This window comes from Phoxinus phoxinus (assembly GCF_949152265.1).
Source record: "Phoxinus phoxinus genome assembly, chromosome: 17".
Taxonomy (NCBI): domain Eukaryota; kingdom Metazoa; phylum Chordata; class Actinopteri; order Cypriniformes; family Leuciscidae; genus Phoxinus; species Phoxinus phoxinus.
Window position 1 is genome coordinate 15,287,470 of NC_136892.1, and position 25,137 is coordinate 15,312,606.

Genomic DNA, 25,137 nt, shown 5'->3' on the forward strand with positions numbered 1-25,137 from the left:
TGTGCTGACAAATTGATCTAACTAATTTTAAGTTGATACCAATGTGGTTTCTGTGGCATTATAAACATTGTTTTAAAGACACCATCATTCCGTAGGCTTGGTTAATTTGTTTACATTTTTAGATCACTTAAGCTGTTGGGGGGTTAAAGGTATCAACTATTTCATCTTTACCACCGCCTTTTCACTTGAGATAATGCGAATTCAATTTGTGAGCCATTTGGGTCTCAAAAGTAATTTACATTCTTAAACAGAGAGCACGCGCACCAGCACCACCCATTCCTGCACGCGCAATGCGACTCCACTGTGTCGGCGTAGCCTGATCGCGCGCTATTTATTGAAAGTCGGTTTATTTTACCATTTAATCCGTTGTTCCAGCTGTAGTGGCCAGATGATTAAAACCTGTGGTTGAAGTTACATCAAAACCGCAATGAGTGAGTAGGCCTACCTTTTACCTTTAATGTGCACTCATTTAACGTTATTCGGGGAATTTTCGCGGGCGATATCAGTCATCGGCAGTTTCTCACGAGGACGAAAAAGTTCCCCACACAGATTCCACTAGTTTTCAAGTTGGTCCCGTGAATTCCCCGAGCTACTGGAACTCGAACAACAAAAAGCTTGGTTTGAAAGTGACTTCTGTTTCTAGTGGTGCCTCATACAACGCTATGAAAATGGACCTAAATTGTGCTAATGTGACCGCACCTCATACTTCCATCTTTAAATGTTTATATTCAACCTGGCTGACGAAAGCGTGAACCGATCAGTCTAAAATATTTACCATTATATTCAATTGCAATAAGTGTAGCTTATTTAGACTCTTAATGCACATTATTTTTTTGGGAAAAGGGAGATTGGCAAAGATTGATATTTGTTTATTTTATATAGGCTATTTGTTAATTAGGCCTAGGCTACACATAATTACACAATGGCATTCAGTGGGATCAGATAGTTGGGTTACACTTTATTTTAAGGTGTCATTGTTACAATGTAATTATACATTTTTAAGTAGGCTACTTAGTAAATTATTACTTATTAATGAACAATTTAGGCTAAATTACTATAGGGTTAGGGTATAGGATATTTGGTTGTGGTGGGTTAGTTGCATGTAATTATGCATAATTTACTGTTATGGTAAGTACATGTAGCATATTAAGGACACTGTAAAATAAAGTGTTAAGGGGGGGGGGGGGGGGGGGCAAGCCTTCTTTAGGGGGTCAGACTGTACTGACTGTACCGACTAGTCGATTATCTATGTAATACAAGCACTCATAAAAACCAACACAATTTCACCAGTCTTCCTCAAACAGCATTGTTATTAGCCTGTTGCTTTGACGTTTCATGCCAAAGTCATTGTAACCGAATCCCCTTATGTTCACCGATGTGTTGTCAACTCGGAGACAGTTTGATAGACGTGAGATAATTTAGGGGAAACTGTGCCCTGCGTTTCACCTTTATGAAGTGAGTCTTCAAATTATTAATGGCAGGTGAACAGAATGATTTCAGAGAAATAAGCGACAAACACAAATCCTCTTTGACAGTGCGAATCAGTTCCTCACACATGTAGAATTGTAATCTTTATTGTCTTGTCAATATACATTTCATACTTCATGATCATACGAATTTAACAACAAATAAACAGGAACTCGTGGAAAATTTCAAATAAAAAGTGACAAGACTGATTTGTTTGAGAAATAACAATAACAGTCAAAATAGTGATAAAATAGGCTACTCTTTTTGTTTATATGAACATATATCCAGTATATGCAATGTGCAGCTATGCATTTAAAAACTTTACAATGTTTTACAGACCACCAGAGACATTTTTACACACACCGGAGAGATTTTGAATTGTGTTGATTTGAAGTAAAGTTGAAAAACAACAACAACCAAAGCATGAAATGAAAAAGCAAAAGTAGTTACTGTACATTACTGTAAAGTCATGCAACCTACTATGTTTAATGTCCAGCTGGAAAAATCAGAGCACACTGGTTCTGTTGGCTTGATACTCGGTTCTTAGCATCAATAAGAAGGAGTGGTGTGTGTTTGTGCTGGTTGATAATGCCGCCAACCCGCTCAAAAGTCTGCTAAAGACAATTAACAGTGTTACAAGCTTTGGTCATTGAGCATGTTTCTATAATTACAGACATAAAAACAACAACAGTTTGAATACCTCTGAGGACTTCATCCCAGTGCCTAGCATGAATCCATTTTGGGATCTGCGGATCTGAATGTTGTAAACTTTTTCCTGGTACAGGACCACAAGTGTGTAAGGCTGGTCAGAGGATCGATTTGAGCTGTCTCGCACAAGGAACGTCCCATCCTTACAGGGGACACATTTCAACAAATTAACTTTGTAAACGTGAAAATTATAATTTTTTTCCCCAATTCCAATGAGAAAGAACTCAAAGCCTCACCCTGTTAACTTTTCTCAGATAGCTCTCTGCCTGACCGCGGGTGATCTGACCCACATACCAAGCTGGATCCATGTCCTATACATGGAGAAATAATGAGATATTTGGGCTGACAAAGACTAATGAGAAATGTTTGTCTGTTTTCTCTGAATTTATGAGACAATTATGATTTATTAAAACCAAACATTTCACAAAATACCTAATAGTAACATGAGTCAAATGTAGCATAGTGGCTAGTAGCATAGTAACAGTGGCTACACTGTAAGAAAAAAGACACTGGAACCTTGGAGAAGTAAAAATACACTATACACTGAAAAAAAGTTTTTTTTGAAGTAGTAAATAAAGATTACTATGGCAGCCTATGTTTTACAAGAAAATAGGCCAAATTTTTTCTGTCTGTCCACTTAAATGTCATGTTTTATTCAGTGTGTTACTTGCCTTTGTCATTATTTGTGTATTCAGTGGGGTCACAATTTAGGTAAATTTGCTAGCAATTTCTTGAACGAGTGAAAATCGTTTCAAAGTAATCCTACATCACTTTTTTCCCCCAGTGTACTAGAAAGTAGATTCCAGTTATTCCAGTAGCACCTCAAAGGAAATACAAGGGCGCCATCTGCTGGTCGGTCTGTAGTGGTGTGATTGTTTGTCAGCTCAGCAGCAGTCAGCACAACAGTGCAGGGCTACCATCACTCCGTTGCTGCGGGTCGTTTTCGAGGTCGAGATTTTTTACCAGAGGACCCTAGATTGGGCTAGTTTTGATTAGCAATCCGCTATTTAAATCTGACGTCACGTGTCACCGTTTCCGGGTTCAAGCTTTCTATTAGATAGGCTACCAACAACAGACGGTGCTAATACACACTCACGGTGTCACAGCGCCATGAGCTCGGAGACTTTTATACACTGTAACGTTTTAAAAGCTTAGCTTAAACGTGTGATATGAATAAACAGTGCTCATAAATGGCTGTTGAGAAAGTACTCTCATGGCAAATTCCAATCGGAAGTGTGCATCTCTATGTCCTACTCACTCTGAAGGGCATGACCATAAATGATTAAATTACTTCCTTGAAGTGACCATTGCATGTTACCTTCGCTAACAGACTTGTGGAAGGGCCCTTCGTGAAGGGATTCAGTTGTTCACTTTAGATTGGAACGCTCCTAAAAAGGGCGTCCCCTTCCCGGAGTGCCCTTCAAAGGTGGAAAAACGCTGTTTGGAATTCGCCCACAATTGAAACGCATGGAGGCTTGGCAAACCAAGCGGATTGAACGGGTTTTTGTTGTGCAGACCTGGCAACCCTTGTCAGTAGCTCAAGCACTTTAAGTAGCCTACTGTACCTGCATGTCTGTTTGTGGTGGTGGTGGTGCTCTTCCACTTTTCCAGTGATCGTTCATTGCTTTATTCAACAAAATAAAAGGTGTATCTAGTTATTTTCATTGAATATATAGTAAGATAAATCAAACTAGTGCAATCCGTGCTTACCCTCCTGCAGTTTTGCTGGTAGTGATCGACTGGGGGTAACACTGTGTGAAATGTGACAGATGAATTGTCAGATATAGTGGAGTGTCTGCACCTTTAACTCATATTTTTGAATTTCAGTATTCATTTGGCAGCATATTCTTGAGTAGAATCAAGTCTGACCACCCACAGACGGTGTTCTCATTTGAATACACACGTGTCAGTTTGAAAAGGCTGTCCGTGGGTTCCTGGCGGTCTTGGCGAGGGGTTCCTGGCGTGCAGTGGAAATGTGTTGGAGCTGTGCCTGGCAGCTGTAAAATCACAGAGTATTCAAACATTCACACGTTTGTGTGCTTTCTTACTAATTCTGTCATCAAAATATGCACATGCACAAAATAAGAAAATGACTTACTGTCATCGTGAAACTGTTGAAGAGAAAACCCCCCAGTAAAATTAAGTGAGTGAATTGCTATATTATGTGAATTGCACAAACATTTAGTACTATGTGTGTGTGTGCTTTATGTGTACCTCGTTTCTGTGGTCAAGATGCCTGTTGGAAAAAGAAATACAGGTTACATTGGCAGCTCTGTGAATAGAATGGTGCCGTGTGTTACATTCTTGAATCGGACCTGTTTTGAGTGTAGCCTGGTGTTACAGAGGAGGCACTTCTGCGCACCCCTGATGGAGGAAGTAAGGGTTTGGGAATTCTCATCGGGTCTCCTGGCAACTCCACTGGAGGGAGTCTGAGAGGGGCAGCAGTAATGCTGTAGGATAAAAAGCATGACATCCTGAAAACCGGATGACAAACCTATCATACTTCAAACAGAGATTTAGTAATTGACCGCTACTATAGATGTGATTTCACCAAGTGGAACATGTTCCTGGATCGACATCTTTGTTGATCCTGGAAAAACATTCCAATCAACCAAGGAGATTTGAGGGCCAGGTTGACAGTTTATGTCAAGTTTAGGGTTACAACAAAGGTTAGGTGCTTGTTTTGGACAGGAATGTTGTTCCAGGATCATCAAAATATGTCTTACTTGGCAAAATCACGGTGACCTATAAATAGCATATTTTATGTGCACAGAATAATTGCAGTCATTCAGTAATTTCATTGTGATCATGCTATAGGCTAAAGTAAACAAACCAATAAGAGATCTTAATGGTTAATTATGACTAAATATTGTCATATTATTAATCAAAAATTCAATTAAATAAAATCATACCCTCTTGGCGGTTGGACAGCCTGCTGAAAAAAAAATGATAAGAGAGATATTAAAATATGAATTATAAAGGTTTTGCGTCAAAATGGAACTTTAAAATGTCAAGACTATTTTAGGGAAAAAAAAGGTAATTTATATTTCAAGCATATAGGCCTAAGTAGAATAATAATAATAACGAGTGACATTATTTATTATGTTGTAATAATAATTATAATTATACATTTAACAATTTATATATTGTAGCCTGTATATTATATTGTATATTGTACAGGTGAAACTCGAAAAAATTTGAATATCGTGCAAAAGTTCATTTATTTCAGTAATTCAACTTAAAAGAAACTAATATATTATATAGACTCATTACATGCAAAGTGAGATATTTCAAGCCTTTATTTGTTATCATCTTGATGATTATGGCTTACAGCTTATGAAAACCTTTTCACAATGTTCTAATTTTGAATTTGCGGTTTTCATATCAAATTATAACAAATAAAGGCTTGAAATATCTCACTTTGCACGTAATGAGTCTATATAATATATTTAAGTTGAATTACTGAAATAAATGAAGTTTTGCACGATATTCTAATTTTCATGTATATATATATTGATTAAAATACCTAATAATATGTTATTAGTGATTGGTAAATGCAAAAGTGGTAAATTAAAGCAAATGTTGGCAGCTTCTATGTGGAGGTAGGACAAATCATACTTACTCTGTCCAATGAGCTAGTGCCCCTTCCACCTGTGAGGACACAATACAGTCAAACACTTCCCTTTAGCCTTTAGGTAATCTGAATTGCATTATTACTGAATTATTATCTGCTAAAAAAGGGTTAAGAAATAAAAGTGCGAGTGGCAGTGACCTGCTACAGGAGGAGGCTGGCTTCTGTCCAGAGTTCCTGGCTTTTTGCTGCGGTCTACAGCAGGCGCTACAAGAGCACGGGACGGGGGGGAAAGGTGGATCAGTTCAACAGCATCCCACCCATATTATCTGTCACTGAGAACAAACATACTCTCTTACCTGGGGGTCTTTTTAGGGGCCGCTCTTCTCTCAGATGATGTCCAACCTAATATCGAATAAAGATTTTATTGTTTAGACTCAAACAGGGAAAATGATAGTCGAAGAGGGACATATGTTTGGAAATGTGAAGGACTCACACTTGGCCGCTCCGCGTGAGGGAGAGAGGGTCCGGGGCCCGGGCGCTCCGGAGGCATGGGCGGATGGATTCTGCTCACTCCACGCGTGCGGTTATTATCTGATAAATCAAGGAATCCCATCATGACTTTTCCAAAGGACTGAGACAGCAATAGGAGGGAAAAGTGTCCACTTTTGCGTACCAATATAATCGCTGTTTTCCATGGGTTTAGCGGGACAGATCTGGGCCGCGTCTTCTTTTGGCTCAGATGGAGGAGGCTCATAGCCATTATCACTGTCTGAGCCGTCCTCTGGGGACTCATAGTCTCCACCGCTAGCATCACCTTCTGAACGAATCTCCTCGTTAGGATCCTCGTAGTCGTCTTCACTGTCCTTCATGAGGAAAGAACACATGCCCGTCAGATGTGATGCTGATCACTTCAAAACGGTTCGAGACACACATGAGAGACTTACAAACTCTTCAGGGTCCCATGCTTGTTCCTCATATTGGTCAACTGAAAATAGTAAGAGCACGTTACTTCTAAACATCTTTAAAAGCAAACTTGCAGCATTGAATATATTCTACTTTGTATCATACCTGGTGGTTGTGGGAAGCTGGGAACTGGTTGTGACGGCCTATTTACAAAACAATAAGGATAGTTAGTCGCGTACTGACAGTAGATGCACTATATGGTAGTTATATGATCAATTCATTACATTGATTTATTCACCCTCATGTGGTTAATGTCTCATAAAAAATGTCTCAGTTTTTTTTTTTTTTGGTCCATATAATGAAAGTCAATGGGGTGTATTGTTCCAATGTAAGGGCAAAAAAAAGAGTTTCTTAAATAACATTCTTCAAACCATTCTTCTTTTATGTTCCGCAGGAGAAAGAAAGTTATACGGGTTTGAAACCGGGCAAGTAAATCATGAGGTTAATACTTTTATTCAGTAAGGATGCATTAAATTGATCTAAACAATAAATACATTTATAATGTTGCAAAATAAAACAACAACAATGCTGTTCTTTTTAACTTTCTATTCATAAAAGAAACCTGAAAAAAAAAAAAACATGTAGCAGGGTATTCACAAAACTATTAAGCAGCACAACTGGTTTCAATCTTGATAATAATAAGAAATGTTTCTTGAGCAGCAAATCAGAGTGATTTCTGAAGGATCATGTGACACTGAAGACTGGAGTAATGACGCTGAAAATTCAGCTTTGCCATCATAACATAAATTACGTTTTAGAATACATTAAAGTAGAATAAACAGTTATTCTGAATTGTAATAATACTTCACAACATTACTGTTTTCACTGTGTTTTTGATCACATAATTGCATGAGAGACTTTTTTCAAAAACATTAAAAATATTACCGACCCCAAACTTTGAACGGTACTGTATATTATATCTCAGATACAACACAAGATTTGTACTGGCCTTATTGCTGGAATCGGTGGAAAGAATCTCTTCTTCTCTTTGTTGATTTCCTGACAAATCTTGGAGATAAGCCTAAAAATATTAGGAAACACCAGTTTCAAATCCTCAAAGCGTAACTAACACTGCGGGCATGTTATTGATTAGTAGGCGTTTTAGGAGACAGAAAAGCATGTAATTATTTCTTTATGAACTGACTTGAGGGTTCAGCTACAGCAGGATGTGGTAACAAAGACATCATTTCTGTCGTCTTTTCTGTGCACCTGACACTGCTCAATAAACTAACAACAATCAAATTACCATTAAGTCACTGAGGCATATCTAATGCCAAATTTGCTTTTGGGGAAAAGTCAATTATTTGCTTATATAAGTGTTATTGGTGTGGGGGTTTCAACCATTTCGCACCAAACGTGCTCTACATAAGAGTTTCTGCATGAACGCGATGGTTCCTGCCACATCTGCTTCTCTGGTTTATCTTTCCTGTGCAGTATTTCCTTTTTAATGTCACTATGTCACCGATGGCGTTCTTGCACGTTTCTACCTGTTTGTACACTGTTACTATACATGATGTGCTAGTTGATTTAAAAAAAATAAAAAAAAAATAAAAAGCATGTCTTTGAATACTGTGGCTATGATAAATTATTCTACACTTTATGCCATATAAATGCGAAAGTTGTCTAAAGTATTAGCGATTTACCCAGAATAAGAAGAAAGAATGTCAAATACACAAAATAAGCAGGAAAACAAATGCAGTCAGTACTTACGGTGCATGAAGCTTAGGGAACTTTTGAAGGTCATTTTCAGTCATACTCTAAATTAAAAATACAGCTTGGTGTTAAATTAATTTATCAAACTGTGAGTGTGCGTGCGTGTGTGTGTGTGTGTATGTATATACAAAAGAAAAAAGAAAAGAACAAATGTGATAAATCGTGAAAATATATTTTTTACACACACACACACACACACACACACACACACACACACACACACACACACACACACACACACACACACACACACACACACACACACACACACACACACACACACACACACACACACACACACACACACACACTTGATTTCACATCATTTCTTCTTTGGTCAAATCAATTTAGATCATTGGTTCAGATAACACAATGTGTTGAGTTTCTGTTGATCAAACCAATCTCCTTCATTGTATTAACTCAAATTTCATTTTGAATTTCAATGAACTCAAAATTTTAAGACGAACAGGTTACTTTAAGTTAAATCAACAATCATTTTTATAGTGTATATACAGTGTGTGTGTGTGTGTGTACTGTAACATTTATAACACCTTCATTTATAACGTATTTCTTTTGTTATTTAATTCTGACTGATTCTATTTAGTTCTAACATTTCTCGGTAGTTTTATATTCTAATAAAAGAACTTACGGAATTGTTGGATCAAGGGAAACAATGATGCTACATTGAGTCAGACCACACACATCTGTTTTGTGGGTAATTTTGGTCTTTGTTCCACAAATAATATAACTATTTATAAAATGTAAAATTAAATTAAAACTGAATTTTACAGATGAAAATTAAATAAAAAAATCACACTGCATAGGACCAATACTAAATTATGATGACTCACAAAATCAAGACATGTAGGCTGGTAATGGTACCAAAAATGGTAATTTCTGCTTTCTAAATGCAACATTTGGACTGTGACCCAGCAAAACCGGTGGACCAAATTATAAATGGTATTCTACTTACCAGAAACCTTTGCCCACTGATGTTATATCGTATTATGACCTTATCACATCCAGTTAGATTCCGCTGAAGATAATGAAAAATAAATTATGTCAGCTGAATATGGGTCGCACACATACACATATCTCCTATATAAACAACATATTGTAATATTAAATATAATTTAACATAAAATATTGGTCTATCAAAGTACATTCAATGCTATTTTTAGGTTCATTGGTGCTGTAACAAATATCTCCAATTTAATCCGTTTTTTAAATTGGTATTAAATTCATAAGTATGTGTGCTGAAGGTCTATAAAATAAACATTTTAATAAGAATTACAACAGTTTTTTTTTTCATGTGTTGTGACATTGAAAGATGAAAAGAGAAAGCAACTTACTTTCTTCAGAAAGTCTGCTAACCGTTGTGAATCCCAGCTCAGAACCTCCGATTTGGATGGAATACCATCGAAACTCATTGTTCCAAATGTACTACACTTGCTTATGAATATCAAATCCCTGATATCTTCAAGCATTGAAAAAATGTTGCCACTCTCACGGTGGGTTCACACTGTGTCTAACGCTATGTCCACCCCGAACACAAGGAGACTGGTGTCAAATCAAGAAAAATAAATCAAAAGAGAAAAGACACCAAAATATACAGTGACTGATTCAACCCGTTTTAAATGTAGACGTGGAAGAATTACTCAAAATTCTACCAACATTTTCATAAATGTTAAAAAAAAACAACACCCCGGATTCGCCTGAGCACTGAAAAGAAAGAATGACATCCACTTCCCCATAGACTTCCTGTTAGTGATTGTTGTGACAAATAGGGGAAGTACGGCCCCTTAAAACACAAGATATTTCTTGATATATTATAATTCATCCTCGCCCCCTCAGAATGATGTAGCCTAGAACATTTGGACATTATGTACACTAACATTTCATTTTCTAAAACTGGCCAGTTCCGCGTAATTTGATTCTGAATTTTGATAAGTTACTTAAACTCTTAAGTCATTTATCAAAATTCAGAATCAAATTACGTGGAACTGGCCAGTTTAAGAAAAGTCATTTATTGGGGATTACACACTCACAATTAACCTTTGCCAATCACACTTCTAATCTAAGTAACACAAGCAAAAATCATTGTATGAGCAGCACCCTTGCTATCACACTGTAAAAACGGTTGCTGCCTTAAATTTAAGTACAATTAACTTGGATGTTTAAGTCATTTCAACTTAAATCACATTAAACTGACTTAAAAATGAGTTGAATCTTGTAGAACTTATAAAACAAAGTTGAAGATTGCTGAACTTATTTTGATGAGTTAAAGCAATGTAAAAACATATGTTGTCATAACTTTTTTTTTTACAGTGCATGGCTGCTAACTTTGCAAGCAGAAATGATAACACACTTGGACAGCTCTACATAGAAAATAATTATATGCTGTAATAAACACCATGATTTTATTATAGTCATATAGTCACATCTTTTGGTTCAGAGCTTCATTCGCCATTAATGATTCCCAGCTAAATATTTAGATTCTTATTTAAATGCAGATTTAAAATCCATATATAGATTTAGCATTTTGATTGATAATACCAGCCATTTATATCATTTTAATTTAACCATAAACATATATATATATATATATATATATATATATATATATATATATATATACAGTGCTATGCATATATATATATATATATATATATATATATATATATATATATATATATATATATATATATATATATATACAGTGCTATGCATAAGTTTAGACACCCATGCTAAAGTTGCCTAAAAAGAGGAATAAAAAATCATCTTTTGGAAATTTATCTTAATGCCTTAATTTAAAAAATGAGGAAAAATCCAACCTTTAAGGACACCAATTTTCTTTGTGAATGAATAATGTATCGTTAAAAAATAAATGTTCTTCCTTAAAATACAGGGTGCATAAGTTTGGACACCACTATGTTAAATTCCCATAGAGGCAGGCAGATTTTTATTTTTAAAGGCCAGTTACTTCATGGATCCAGGATACTCTGCATCCTGATAAAGTTCCCTTGGCCTTTGGGATTAAAATAGCCCCACATCATCACACACCCTTCACCATACCTGGACATTGGCATGGTTTTATTTCAGTTAGCCTAACAGCTGGTTTGATTTGCATTGAAAGATGATCTTATGGAAAGTACTCCATGTCAATCTCCAGGTATGGTGAAGGGTGTGTGATGATGTGGGGCTATTTTAATCCCAAAGGCCAAGGGAACTTTATCAGGATGCAGAGTATCCTGGATCCATGAAGTAACTGGCCTTTAAAAATAAAAATCTGCCTGCCTCTATGGGAATTTAACATAGTGGTGTCCAAACTTATGCACCCTGTATTTTAAGGAAGAACATTTATTTTTTAACGATACATTATTCATTCACAAAGAAAATTGGTGTCCTTAAAGGTTGGAGTTCTCCTCATTTTTTAAATTAAGGCATTAAGTTCAATTTCCAAAAGATGATTTTTTATTCCTCTTTTTAGGCAACTTTAGCATGGGTGTCTAAACTTATGCATAGCACTGTATATGTGTGTGTGTGTGTGTGTGTGTGTGTGTGTGTGTGTGTGTGTGTGTGACCCTGGTCCACAAAACCAGTCACATGGGTTTTTTTATTTTTTTATTGAGATTTATACATTATCTGAAAGCTGAATAAATAAGCTTTCCATTGATGTATGGTTTGTTAGATATAGGGCCCGAGATACAACTACTTGAAAATCTGCAATCTGAGGGTGCAAAAATATCGAAACATTGAGAGAATCGCATTTAAAATCGTCCATTTATGCTCGCGATTGTGCTGCATTCACTCACAAAACTAAATGTTTTATATATTTACAGTGATACATTTTTCTAAATATCTTCATGGAAAATTATCTTTACTTAATATCCTAATCATTTTTAGCATAAAAGAAAAATCGTTAATTTTGTCCCATACTATATATATATATATATATATATATACACACACACACACAACTATTGACAATTGCACTGTTTATAACGTAAACATAACAATAAAGTAAACCCGGTTAAACTGTGCAATTTTTGCGTATGCTTCATTTCAAAACATGCACCCAAATTGTTTTGTGGGAAATTACGAAATACCTCATTTGCAAAAAGAAAGCGTTTTGTGTGAATGATTGAGTTGTCTGTGACCTGCAACATGAGAGTCTGGTTCAGTCCCTGAACTGCATTTAACACCCACAGCTGGAAACTATGAGTTGCAAGCATTCAGTTGCTCCTGTTCTTGGGTCTATAGGTGTTAGTTCATGGAAATTTCTCTTCCACCACTGAATATTCACTTTGATGAAGATGCGTATTTGATTCACAAACCTGTAAACGGATGTTTTGTTTAGATATAGTTATATTACATTTATTTGATGTCATGCAATACCCCTGCTTCATCACACAGTTATTTCCATTTCCTGGCTGCTTACGCAGAAGAAGGTGGCAAAGTGGGTGTATTAAAATATGTTTGGAGGCAAAGTCAGTGAGTGGTCTTGATTCAAGGTAATGTCATTCTGTTGTTTATACATCAATAATGTTAAAAGGAGCTCCCACGCTGAACTCCGTAGTAACGACCTGAATTTATTTGAGTGGAAACTATCGTTCGCAATGGCTCTTTAGAAACTCTTTCCTTCAGCCATTATTGCTGATTTTATATATTATTATTTGAGTGTCTTATGACTGACGCTATAGATCGTTTTTTTAACTCAGTCTATGGTCTCATGTTTGTCTTTGAGATCACAAACCTGTCACTGGTGCTAAGTTTTTCCTCATTTTTGATGAAACTTGACATGCTATATTTCCTCTTTAACTGTGCACAATGGAAATGTGACATTTCTAGGCAAATGAAGGCCTGAACCCTCTGGCTACGCGTCACCATGTGTCTCTGGTCGAAGAACACAGAACTGTTCGTGAACTGTGTGAACAGCTGAGATGCTTCCCTTTATCAATCAACATTATAGTCTTTGTTAGAATATTTATCTTGTGAATTGGCATTTTTAATTGACAAGATCTATTAATTTCATAATTTAGAAAGTCAGATGCTGACTTTTGATTTAACCTATTTTATTGATTATTTTGCTAAGTGTTTTTTTGCATTTAGTAAATTCATGAGATCCAATAGCACCATCAGGTGGTGATCTACTATATAAATCAATGAAACTTTTCCTTCACTTTAGTTTTTGGTAATTAGTCCCCAGAATAATAATAATAATTTGTTTAATTGTCAATTAGAGGATTTACAGTTCCTCTTGAATATATTTAATGTATGAATGTATTTACTTGAATGCACTGTGTTTGCTTACATAAGGTAAATTCATATTCTACAACTGATATCATAAACTAATGGTTCTGTAACTAAGCTAGTCTTTTCCTATTTTCTTTAAGGCAGATTTACAAATATCACTGTAAAAAAAGTTGCTGACTTAAATTAAGTACAAAATACTTGGATGTTCCAGTCATTTCAACTTAAATTTCATTAAAATTACTTAAAGCTAGGGTAGGTAATCCTGTTCAGAATTTTTTTTTTTTATACTGGGTGAAATGGTCCTTCCATTCTGATAGTAGTCAATACATTATGTGTTCAGAAAAAGGAATGAAACAAATCTGACCGCTGTAGCAGCTGTAGGACAGTAAAAACTCTGACCAATCACTGTCATTCGGTGCGAATGTAAAGAACCAATCAGATGCCTTCGTGTCTCGTGTCCGAGCACCACTGCGTGCACAGCAGTGATGCGCGGGTCAATGTATAAACAACCCGCACCCGACCGACGTTTTCAACTAACCCGCCCGCAACTCGGACCGCAAAAAAAAGAAAGAAAATATTGTACCCGACCCACGTTTTTTAAAGTAGCTATAGTAAATGCTCATCGCGTCATGGGCCATAGACGGAGGAACTAGGGGTGCGCATTTTTCAGAATGCTGTATGATATAGCCTAGTGTTTTGTAATAAAGGCTTGATTTATTCATTTATTTTGTTTCATTTTCTTAACAATTAAGATGCTGCATGTGTTTATCCAGTTTATCCAGTCGAAGTGTGCGTCTCTCCCTGGACTTTCCCAACAAAAGTCCCGCCCCCTCTCAAAAAAATCCCAATGCTAACAGTAGCTTCTCTGTCGGTGTAAGCCAGTTGCGTTACAGGTCGTAGGTACATGCAGCTGACTCCAAATGTGGATGCGCGTTCATGTTTGTGGGGGGGGGGGCGTAGCTTTGGACGGAGCACTGACAGGAGGGGGCGGAGCTTAGAAGAGGTGCCACTTTCAAATCTGGCTAGCTCTCCAACATTACCGACCCTAGCTTTAAAATGAGTTTAATATTGTATAACTTATTAAAAAAGGTCAAAAATAACTTATTGATAATTTTTTACAGTGCGTGTAGAAACTAGGGATACACCAATATGAACATTTTGGCCGATACCGATAATTCTTTATATTTGATTCCAATCATATTTCAAGTGATTCAAAACCATAATGGTTAACAATGCACATCTGAAATGTCTCAGTTGAAGGAAATACATTATTTATCGGCTTTAAAATATTGGGCAAAATCTTTTTATTGGGCCGATAACGATAACATTTAAAACAAACATATATCGGCCGATGCCGATATGATGGCCGATATATCGTGCATCCCTAGTGTGTTTGTGTGCGTGTATGTATATACCGGTATATATACACACACACATTGAAGAATGGAAGCATCAAGTCTTGTGTTCAAAAAAAATGGTAATGATTTAATTTGAACTTTTTCTGTTTCACTGTGCAGAGGGGGGGTAAAAGGGTTACTTGAGACAAAACTCATAAAAACATATATGCATAATGCAGCCCTATTTACACAATGACCTTATAACAAAAACTTAATTATAACAAGAAGTTTAATTTAGAATGACGGAGTTAGCTGATGTTCTATGATCAAGGGCCAAAAACAGGTTAACCTACTAAAGGTTTTTACCACATGTTGAATCAGGAGTATTTCACAGATTGTGCGATAAAAAAAGCTGTCTGGTCCTGTGAAGGAATAATGAAGTTCTTGAAAATGTTCATACAGTTCAGGGAAACCCATTCAGAGAAGGCCTTGGTGAAAAATTTAAATGAGTGATCAGTGGCCTTTTTTCGAGGATCCAAAACCTGAGAATCCCATCACAGCAGCCATTTCATCGTCATCTTCAAAGTTGAGGTCTTCTTCTGCCTTTCTTTTCTTTTCCTTTTGCTTCTCTTTTCTGTATGCTTTTGCTTTCTCCTCCTTAACAACAGAATAAAAAATAAAAAAAACAACACGTCAACACATTATAAATAGAGTACTAATATAGACCTTATGCGCCAGAGAAACATGGGCGCGGCCATCTTTAGAATATTGTCTTTGAACTTCTCTTTTGCGGTCGCTCTGTGTATTTCAATGGGATCGCTGTCCAGGAGTAACTAGCTTTTAAAGTGGATTTACTTAATGTAAAGTTGACGAAAGTTATCATGAGGATTGCAATGTTTGAAGCAGATGTCTTAACAAATGTCAGTAGACCGGGAAGATTTTAAAACGAGCCGTTCATTCATAAATACGCAAGATCGTTGTGAAAAAACAGACCAGCAATAGTGTAGATACAAGCAAGTGTAGTATTTTACAGATAAAATAAAACATTTTATAGGGCCCTAAACGCGTAATCTGTTAAATTGAATAGGTTTCATGATTTCAATTAATTAGACATACTTTGATTACAAAAATTTTATTTAAACATTAAAATCTGTCAAAAAATAATATATATATATACACACACAGGTGAAATTTGAAAAATTAAAATATCGTGCAAAAGTGCATTTATTATATGCAAAGTGAGATATTTCAAGCCTTTATTTGTTATAATTTTGATGATTATGGCTTACAGCTTATGAAAACCCCAAATTTTAAATTAGAATATTGTGAAAAGGTTTTCAAAACTGTAAGCCATATTCATCAAAATTATAACAAATAAAGGCTTGAAATATCTCACTTTGCATGTAATGAGTCTAAACTAATATATTAGTTTCACCTTTTAAGTTGAATTACTGAAATAATGAACTTTTGCACGATATTCAAATTTTTCGAGTTTCACCTGTATATTTTTTGATGTTGCCATTTTATGATCTTGAGTTAAAGGATTAGTTCACCTCTAAATGAAAATTTCCTGATAATTTACCCACCCCAATGCCATCCAAGATGTTCGTGTCTTTCTTTCTTCAGTGGAAAATAAATAATTTTTTTGAGAAAAACATTATAGGATTCAGTCCAAATCAATGCAGTTTCAAAGGGCTTTGAAGAGCTTCAAAGGTCTCTGCACGATCCCAACTGAGGAATAGGGTCTTATCTAGTGAGTGAAGCGATCTGTCATTTTCTAAAAAAACATTAATATACTTTTTAACCACAATTGTTCATCTTGTGCTGGTCTGCGACGCATCAGGCATTACGTAATCACGTTGGAAAGGTCACGAGTCACTTGACCTTTCACAAAGCTCATCTGTCTAAGTTATTTGTCTGTGTAATCCGGTTCAAAAAGATAGGGAAGGGCGAAAAATTCATCTAATTTTCATATAAAATTTATCTAAATTTATCCTCCAACTTCAAAATCATCCGACATCTTTGTTTTAATTTTTTATTATTATTACTTATTTCTTTTTCATGACGTAATATGTAGAGCATCTCGGAGAAGGTACAAGACGGGCATTTGTGGTTAAAAAGTATATATATAAATATATATATACTTCTAGAAAATGGCCGATCATTTCGCTAGATAAGACCCTATTCCTCAGCTGGGATCGTGCAGAGCCCTTTGAAACTGCATTGTTTTGGACTTCAACATGTTGGTTGCGATTGAAGTCCATTGTGTGGAGAAAAATCCTGAAATGTTTTCCTCAAAAAACTTAATTTCTTTTCCACTGTAGAAAGAAAGACATGAACATCTTGACATTTTCATTTTGAGGTGACCTAATCCTTTAAGATGCACTAGTTTTCAAGACCTGTCAGTAAATGTGTAAATGAACCTCGGTTTCAACACTGACCTCCTCTCGTAACTCCTTCATTCGTTCCTCAAAATCATACTCCTTCTGCTTTTCCTCCATTTTTTTCTTGTTCACTTCAAAGCGTTTTTTAACTTGGTCCAATGAAGAGCGCTCTACGCGCATGGACATCCCCAAGTTTCTCTGATCTATAAATGGGCATAAATGTACTGAATAAGAAAATGCTACTGGCCAAGTGTGCTTACAAAGACTTAGACTTTTCTACAGAATTACAAGAGTAGCATGTACAGAATAATACAAATAATGTATGTAATACAAAGATACAGTATGTACAGATAGTATACATATTCATTTAAATATTGTACAGGTACAAATGTATTAAATAGGAATTTACATATTGCGTTCAGTGAAGATGTTGTAAAAAGAAAAACAAGAAAAGAACAAAGACCTCAATACTTACGTTTTTTACCATTAATATGATCTAAGAAGTTTATGGAATCTTTTACTACACAATCACAGACATTGCAGTAGTACCTGAGAGAGAGAGAAAAAGACACATTGACACAAATATTATTAATTGACACAAAGATACAACAGAGTGCAACAGAAAGGTTCCAGAAGCAAAAACTCCATTCATTTTCTCCATAGGGAAATAGATTTTTAATGAGAACTCATAAACCTCTAAAGACAGCCCTACTGTGAGCTATGAGGTTGTTAATCGATAGTATTTGCTTCTGTTGAAGTTGTCAGCCCCCATTATTTCAACTTAGTTTTAAAATAATTGCGTTTAATAGCGGAATTCTTGGTGAAAAACTACATTACCCATAATGCTGTACAGAAAATTTCACCAATCAGTCAAAACAAGCCAAAAGATCTTTTTAGCCCCACCTACTCCCATGAAGCGCCGCTAATTACGTCGGTCTCCCGACACTCTCAAAATACTTAAATATTTCACTATATATATGCATATTTTGCAATAATCTTAAATATATTGTTAATACATATATTCAACATTTTCAAATGCGTCATTTTATATTTCTCCATCATGCAGTGTGCAGTGCTTCATGGGATTGTAGTTCTTTCCCTCACTAAAGCCATCAAGTACACAGACTTGTACCAGTGTATTTTTATCTGTTTTTTAAATCCTTTTTGCTTCAAATGAAAGTTTGTAATGTTATGATTCACCTTGTAGCTGGTTGGCTTGGTTCATGGCTTATAACTCTTCAACAAACACTTTTTTGAAATACCAATGGAAGAAATTAATGGAAAAAATACTTCCTGAACCAGCACTGCTGAAAAAGTGGACTGGCACTAATGCACTATTACAGTAACAGAAATAGCACAATGAGCTGAAATACAGGAAGCCAATTAAAAAAAACACTTTCAACATTTAAAAAATGTTTCGATACAGCACTATAGATGCACCAATGTATCGGCCATTAATCGGTTATCGGCCAATTAAAGCTATTATTTTCACTAAAAACAACCGATGGTCAGGGCCGATTATATTCTGTCAATCAAAAGGGTGCGAAAAAACATGTCAGACTGCAACTCATGCTATGTGTGAAGAAAATCTTTCGTGCTGATTTTAGGGCAAGTTAATGCACCAACGCTTTAACAGTTAAAACAGCGACGTTAATGCAGGCTTTATTTGACCCTATGAATCACCCATAGTTTAAGCCAGGTTTGCCAGATTTTCCCCCCTACATCAAACATTATTTGTAGCACCTCCCATCCAATAATCGCAAAGATCTTTGTGCTCGGTTACTTCTGATAAGAAACAAAGTCTCAGATTTCAAATTCCGTACATTTTATCACGAAATGTAAGTTTTGACGCTCTTAAATGTGACGTGACAAATCAAGCAGCAGCGCGAGTCTTTTCTTCCACTTTAATACAGATTATATCTAGAAAAACATGCATGAATATCAGAAGGCATGTTGAAAGATACAGTACAACTTACCCAAATCTGTATCATGACTCAATTAATCACTCAATCTGCGTTTCAACCACAGAAAGAAGCCAATAAACAGCTTGTGAACAAAATCACTTAATGTTGCATTTACCTCAGGACGGTTATACAATGTTCACAGTTTGTTCGTTAGCTATAAAAACACTAGAGAAGAGCTTATTTACTATTAATTATATATGCATGTTTGAATAAATTTGCCATGAAGAAGTGTTTATAAAAACTACCTTATTTGTAACCGAGTAGTGTACAAAATCTTTTTTTGCTTTTATTTGAGTGTAAATATTTTATCTGGAAATGAATAGCAGTTGAATATAATAGCTCTGTTGTTAATTTTAACCTCTAATATTATATTGTACTAAATGAGAGGGTTCCCTCCTTAGTTTTCAGCATTATTTGGGAGAGAATTCGGTATCGGCATCAGCCGATATCATTCAGAATAATCGTCTGTCGGTACGGGCGGAGAACTTTAGTATCGGTGCATCTCTGAGCACTAGCTATGTTTCCATCAACCGCCCTCAAAAAAGCGAAACATTCCATCGCATAAAAAGCTGCACTGAAACACCAAGATGTGCATACATTTGAAAAATGTGCATAAAATAAAACTTGTGCACTCAATTGTGATGGACATTTATGGTAAACTCCGACGGAAACACATTTACCAAATAAATCCCTTGATGTGCAACAAAGAATTCACGTGACTGCCTCAACAGAGGATGTGATTGGATAACTGGACTAAAAATCGGAACAATTTCATTGCAGTGTCTCAAATGTTGGTTGATCACACCAGGCCTCCGAATGCAAGACCAAATGACAGCGTCATCTGCGCAGGTAATTTATGCCATACAAAAAAAGTGCCACATTGGCTTCGCTGACTGCAGCAACTTCTATTCTTTTTAACTACATATTTGAATACCGATTTGCTACAAAGTGACGATTTCATCGTTTACAAAACATGGAATCGAAACTGCTTTATGCGCAAATGTTTTAGGCAATATTCCTATTTTGTGCACAAGTTAAATTCACAACATTGGATGAAAACATAGCCAGTGAACACTCTTTCATGAACTCATATTGACGTCGTCATACTACAGTCAATTGTACAGCAGATACACACCCTCCCATCTCAGCCTGTGGTGTGGTCTTAGTGATGACGATAGTCTTCCCCAGTTTTGACTCCAGATCCACTTTATAATCTCTGTGGCGGAGAAGCTCCCGTTTGACGGGGGGCACAGGCTTGCCTGGAGAATGAAAAAAAAAAAAATGTATGACATAGGAAATACTGCCATAAACTATTTAATTGGATTAAATATTTAGGTTAAATCATAAAGTGAATATTTCAGTGTCTGGGTTTATTTGACCATGTACTTGACACTCTTAAAAAAAGAAAGAAACACACACACACTTGATGTAGGGGGAATTCAGGGTTTATTGGGACACTTTTGGCCATTGACATGACTTGGAAAAAGTGTCCCAATTAACCTTTATAAATTTACTGAATAAATATTTAAAGGTTACAACGTTGTATTTGCTTACCATCTTTTTTCTCTCTCTCTTCCGTGATTCGTCTCTGGGCCAGCTGTTCATATTCATCTTTGTCCCATTTGCGTCGAAAATCATTCTTAGACTACAAAAACAAGCAGAAGGTATTATAAACAAGTTAAATAAGTGAATCACGTCAGCTGTATTCATTCAACTGCATAGAACAGCCTGTGAACATGATCGAATATTAATAAATAAATTAAACCATACGACCATATTGATAGTTTAACAAGACTGTCGGCCAATAATACTAGAGATGTTAGATTCCAAAGCGTCTCATAATTAAAATACATCTCTGTTTTCGCTATTGTATTATAAGACCAAACAAAACCATTTGGTGTGACGGATATGTTAGTTTCGATCGACCAACTACTACGATATAAAACGTTCTACACTTGTAAAGATATGAATTTAGGAACTGAATTCGCGCATAAATTATGTCAATATAATGCGGATAGATTGCAATTATAAGCGGATAGATTGCAATTATAAACAAAGAAAGAAATCAAAACAAGTGTTAGCAAATTTCTTACCCCACTGCCAGACGCCATTTTGCTTTCGTGATGTCGTAAAGAGTGCGTGGCTGTCGTAAACTAGTGCTGTTGCTCACATAGGTTGCTCATCTATTTCAAAAGTGATCAAACTGCTGTCACTGACACAGACCCTGATTTTTTACATTTACAATACAATAGTCGTTGGCTAAACACGTTTTATGTTTTGTTACGTTTAAAGTGTTTTCACGAATTGTTTTGTGTTTCATAGTTGTTTTACTGTTTACATTTAGCTGAAAAGCCTAAAATAGACTGGTTCCATTCTGACACAACTTATTCATGCCGCAACAAAAAGTGTAGAAGTTAAATTAACTGAATCTTTTCTTCTTCTTTTTTTGCAGAAAGCTGAACATTGTCAATAGCTTGTTGTTGTTGTTACCAAGACTTTAAGGTAATACTATGACAACTTGATTGTTCTCCGTGGGAACGACCAAACGGTGTAGGCTACACTAGGCATTTTCATAATAAAAGCGCAATTATTTCCTTACGTTATTACATTATTTTATCATGAATAATTTAGTGTGATTGTTTTTTTAATGATTACTGGCCTTACCTGTCTCATTTGTGCAGCCCCGCCCCCGATACACCTGTCGCTGATAAAAAGCTTTGTCAAACGCAACGTGCTGTGTGGCTGTAGCCAAAATCATGACAACACGCATAGAAAGCCTTCTTCAAAGCCCCTTTGAGTCGCGGTTGTATGTTATCAAAATCCTGCTCGTTAATTTTTAAATAATGTTGTGTTACTGTAGCGTGTAGGGACGCTGTGTCTTTTGTTTTGTATTTTAGATGCCTGCCCCTTCACTTGTGGCCAACAGACGTTGCCCAAGACTTCAAGACTAAAACACACTCTCTTCCATGTAGCCCAGAACCTTGGCTTCTACCAGGCTGCAGTTCAGTATATGATAGTCTTGTCAGGTAAATATCTCTGTAGATTGAGGAATGACATGTTTTTGCTACAAATTGCAAACTTGATAATGCTGTCTTGTGAACTGGATTCCCCCCTCCCAGCTGCTCTAAAACCCCTCAGTCAGCTTCACATAATGGAGAAAAGACTCCTGGTGTTCAGAAGCCTCGCAGGTCTGTTATTAAGTTGTTTTTGGTTGTGCAGAGGATGTTTTAGGGTTGAAGTGTTGTCTTAACTTCTAAATGTCTCGTACAACCATTTTAAAGCGTGCCATTTCTTCCCTATTCAGGTCCTCCATCCTTGAGCGGTGCATCCTGAAGATGTCTACAGCTAGTGTTGCTGTTGGAACCGAAGACATAGATGGGATCAAGAGGTCTGGGAAATGTCTCTTGGTGTATAAGTAAATAATAAAAGTATCTATTGATTTGGCCTTGTTCCAGTCGATTAAATGACTAAAAATAATTTTCATAGGTCACCATCAGGTCGCCCCCACAATGCTGACCCGTCACATTTTGAGACGAATGAGGCAGTTTTAAAGCGCAGACAAAAACAGATTCAGTATGGAAAGAATACCTGTGGCTACCAGAACTATGAGCAGCAGGTTCCAAAGTAAGAATTGGTTAAAGTTATTAAGTTGCAAACAACTGTTCCCTTCCATTTGTCTTGTTGGATGTTCTCCTGTTTGTAGGGAAAGTGTAACTAAGCTTTCTGGGTGTTCTATCTCTCCACTGTCCAGGCGTCTGCGTATCCTTGGGATCCACCCTTCCACTCCAAACAAATACCGCAAATATAGTCGCAGATCTTGGGATATGCAAGTCCGGCTCTGGCGGCGAGCGCTTCATACGTGGGACCCACCATCTGCCTCCCAGAAAAACATGGAAGGACAAGACCCTGTTGATCAATTGTAAGGCTTTAAAGACTTTTTATTTTTCTATCAGATTCTATTAATTAGCATGTTTTAACTCCTTAGGCAGAGCTTGCTTGAGAAGATGAATACAGAGCTGTGTGAAACCAGCGAAAAGGAGAGCACACAGTGGGAAATGGCAACAGACTCTATGATTTCCCAACCTTCTGACTTCTCAACCGATGATCCTTGGCTGCCTTCTAATGCTTCTCAGGTCAGACCTAAATATTAAATGGCTGTATTTGAAGTGAAATACAATACTCTATCCAGAGTCAGTCTAATTTCTTGTAAAGTACAGATGGTTTCAGTGCTAATTGGGATTCTTCTGTCCAGATTGGAGTCCCATGCCACCAGAACCAAACCTCTCAGCTTGGATTGGGCTATACCTTTAGTAGTCACCTAACAGCACAGGAAAACGTCCTAGGATGGTTGCGATTTCTCCTTGAGACTGACCACAACCGAAACCAGGCGCCTTTGTTGCATGAAGATTCTTTCTGGAGATATACGTAGTGTCTCCTCAACTGATGTAAATGGTCTGCACAGATCAGGTGCAAAGCTTGTTCTACCAGCAGTGTTAGATGTTAGAAGAATTACACGTTTGGATCACCGTCTCCTAGTTCAGAATGTTGTGCACTATGTATTTTGCAATCAAGACATCCTCTGCAGATGAATGTTTAAATGTTGAACACTTCCCATGTCACTCTGTTCCTCACTTTCTTATTTATTTTATCGTGTCCTTCAAAAGCACAGGTTCTATTTATTTTGTTCTTGACACTACATTTCCCTCCTGTTTGTCACGTCACTGTTTTTCTAAAAACAGGAAGTTTAGGAGTTTTATTTCTTATTTTTGTGTGGACCTCTATGAATGGAAAGCTAAACTAATAAAGATGTGGACTGGCTATAGCTGACTCTCCATGTTACTAACTTTGTGCTATCTATTGGTGTATCGACAGCTGTTTATCGGCAGCAAACCTTTTCACTAAGTTCATCATTGTTGATCCTGGAACATTCCAGATTTGATGGACAAGTTTACAGTTTGTCAAATACAGACCATTTTAATGTGTTCTGCACAATGTTCTCATTGTTTTAAAGTTGAATTACCCTCTTGGAATAGTAGTTATGCTTTATCCATTTACACCACAAATGTACCCTTAATGCTGTATTATGCATGCCAGGCTGGTAGTTAGCAATGTCAATTTGTAAAGAAACACTACGCAGCTATAGACTGTCACTGTTCACAAATTCAAAGTTTACAAGTTTACACGGACAATAACAGTATCGTTTTCAAAAACTTGCTTTGAAACTCGTTTTCAAAAGTTTGCTTGCTTTTTCTTCCCAAGCCCCCAAAACGCTGTCGTCATGTTAATTTAATAGCTAAAACGCACAAGTTTTACGTTTTTAGTTGAAAATCGTCGTGTAAACGGCCCCTTAAGGGATGATGCATAAAAACAAAAATGAAATAGTAATTTACCCTCATGCTGTTCCAAACCTTTATGAGTTTCTTCTGTTGAACACAAGATAGTTTGAAGAATGTTGGTAACCAGACAGTTGACGGCAGCCATTGACTTGCATTTTTTTTTCTCTCTCTATGGAAGTCCGTGAGATCCATCAACTGTCTGGTTACCAATATTCTTAAAAATATCTTATTGTGTGTTCCAACAGAAAAACTTGTACAGGTTTGGAGCAACTTGAGGGTGAGTAGGTTCACATCAGGTTTTAATCTCACCTGTTAAAGTATCCTCACTCAAATAATTGTACCTTTTTATTAGGCTCAATTACATGAGCAATGCAAGTTTATTGATTGGGTATGTTAGTACAAAGTTCTTAGAATGTGGAGAAATGTTTGTCAAAC

At 36.4% G+C, this 25,137-nt stretch overlaps 3 protein-coding genes across 6 annotated transcripts; 1 reads left to right on the forward strand and 2 right to left on the reverse strand.

The window, feature by feature from the left end:
- On the forward strand, positions 1-24,821 carry slbp2 (stem-loop binding protein 2). 3 transcript variants are annotated; one of them, XM_079587039.1, is made up of 10 exons: positions 21,481-21,540; positions 21,819-21,916; positions 22,048-22,172; positions 22,264-22,392; positions 22,486-22,554; positions 22,671-22,754; positions 22,853-22,990; positions 23,118-23,285; positions 23,352-23,499; positions 23,619-24,821. In XM_079587039.1, the coding sequence occupies exons 3-10, from the start codon at positions 22,123-22,125 to the stop codon at positions 23,793-23,795; spliced, it is 963 nt and encodes a 320-aa protein (XP_079443165.1). In that variant the 5' UTR covers positions 21,481-21,540; positions 21,819-21,916; positions 22,048-22,122; the 3' UTR covers positions 23,796-24,821. The 3 variants fall into 3 exon arrangements, with proteins under 3 accessions (XP_079443163.1, XP_079443165.1, XP_079443164.1); XM_079587038.1 differs by having other exon boundaries at positions 21,819-21,868; XM_079587037.1 differs by lacking the exon at positions 21,481-21,540 and adding an exon at positions 1-431 and having other exon boundaries at positions 21,819-22,172.
- Positions 1,559-10,203, reverse strand: lcp2a (lymphocyte cytosolic protein 2a). Of its 2 annotated transcripts, none has more exons than XM_079586616.1 (21): positions 9,778-10,203; positions 9,399-9,461; positions 8,423-8,469; positions 7,662-7,733; positions 6,818-6,855; positions 6,694-6,734; positions 6,423-6,612; positions 6,243-6,340; positions 6,106-6,151; positions 5,948-6,013; positions 5,798-5,826; positions 5,088-5,110; positions 4,491-4,625; positions 4,390-4,411; positions 4,274-4,286; positions 4,079-4,172; positions 3,886-3,926; positions 3,741-3,799; positions 2,412-2,486; positions 2,168-2,317; positions 1,559-2,078 (listed from the first exon to the last, which is right to left on the reverse strand). In XM_079586616.1, exons 1-21 carry the CDS (start codon positions 9,910-9,912, stop codon positions 1,953-1,955), a joined length of 1,563 nt encoding a protein of 520 aa, XP_079442742.1. In that variant the 5' UTR covers positions 9,913-10,203; the 3' UTR covers positions 1,559-1,952. The 2 variants fall into 2 exon arrangements, with proteins under 2 accessions (XP_079442742.1, XP_079442741.1); XM_079586615.1 differs by having other exon boundaries at positions 1,559-2,081.
- Positions 14,790-21,986, reverse strand: zmat2 (zinc finger, matrin-type 2). The gene is made up of 7 exons (XM_079587040.1): positions 21,791-21,986; positions 21,460-21,549; positions 20,921-21,011; positions 20,502-20,625; positions 17,878-17,951; positions 17,460-17,605; positions 14,790-15,675 (listed from the first exon to the last, which is right to left on the reverse strand). Exons 2-7 carry the CDS (start codon positions 21,475-21,477, stop codon positions 15,532-15,534), a joined length of 597 nt encoding a protein of 198 aa, XP_079443166.1. The 5' UTR covers positions 21,478-21,549; positions 21,791-21,986; the 3' UTR covers positions 14,790-15,531.
- Positions 24,822-25,137: the final 316 nt, after the last annotated feature.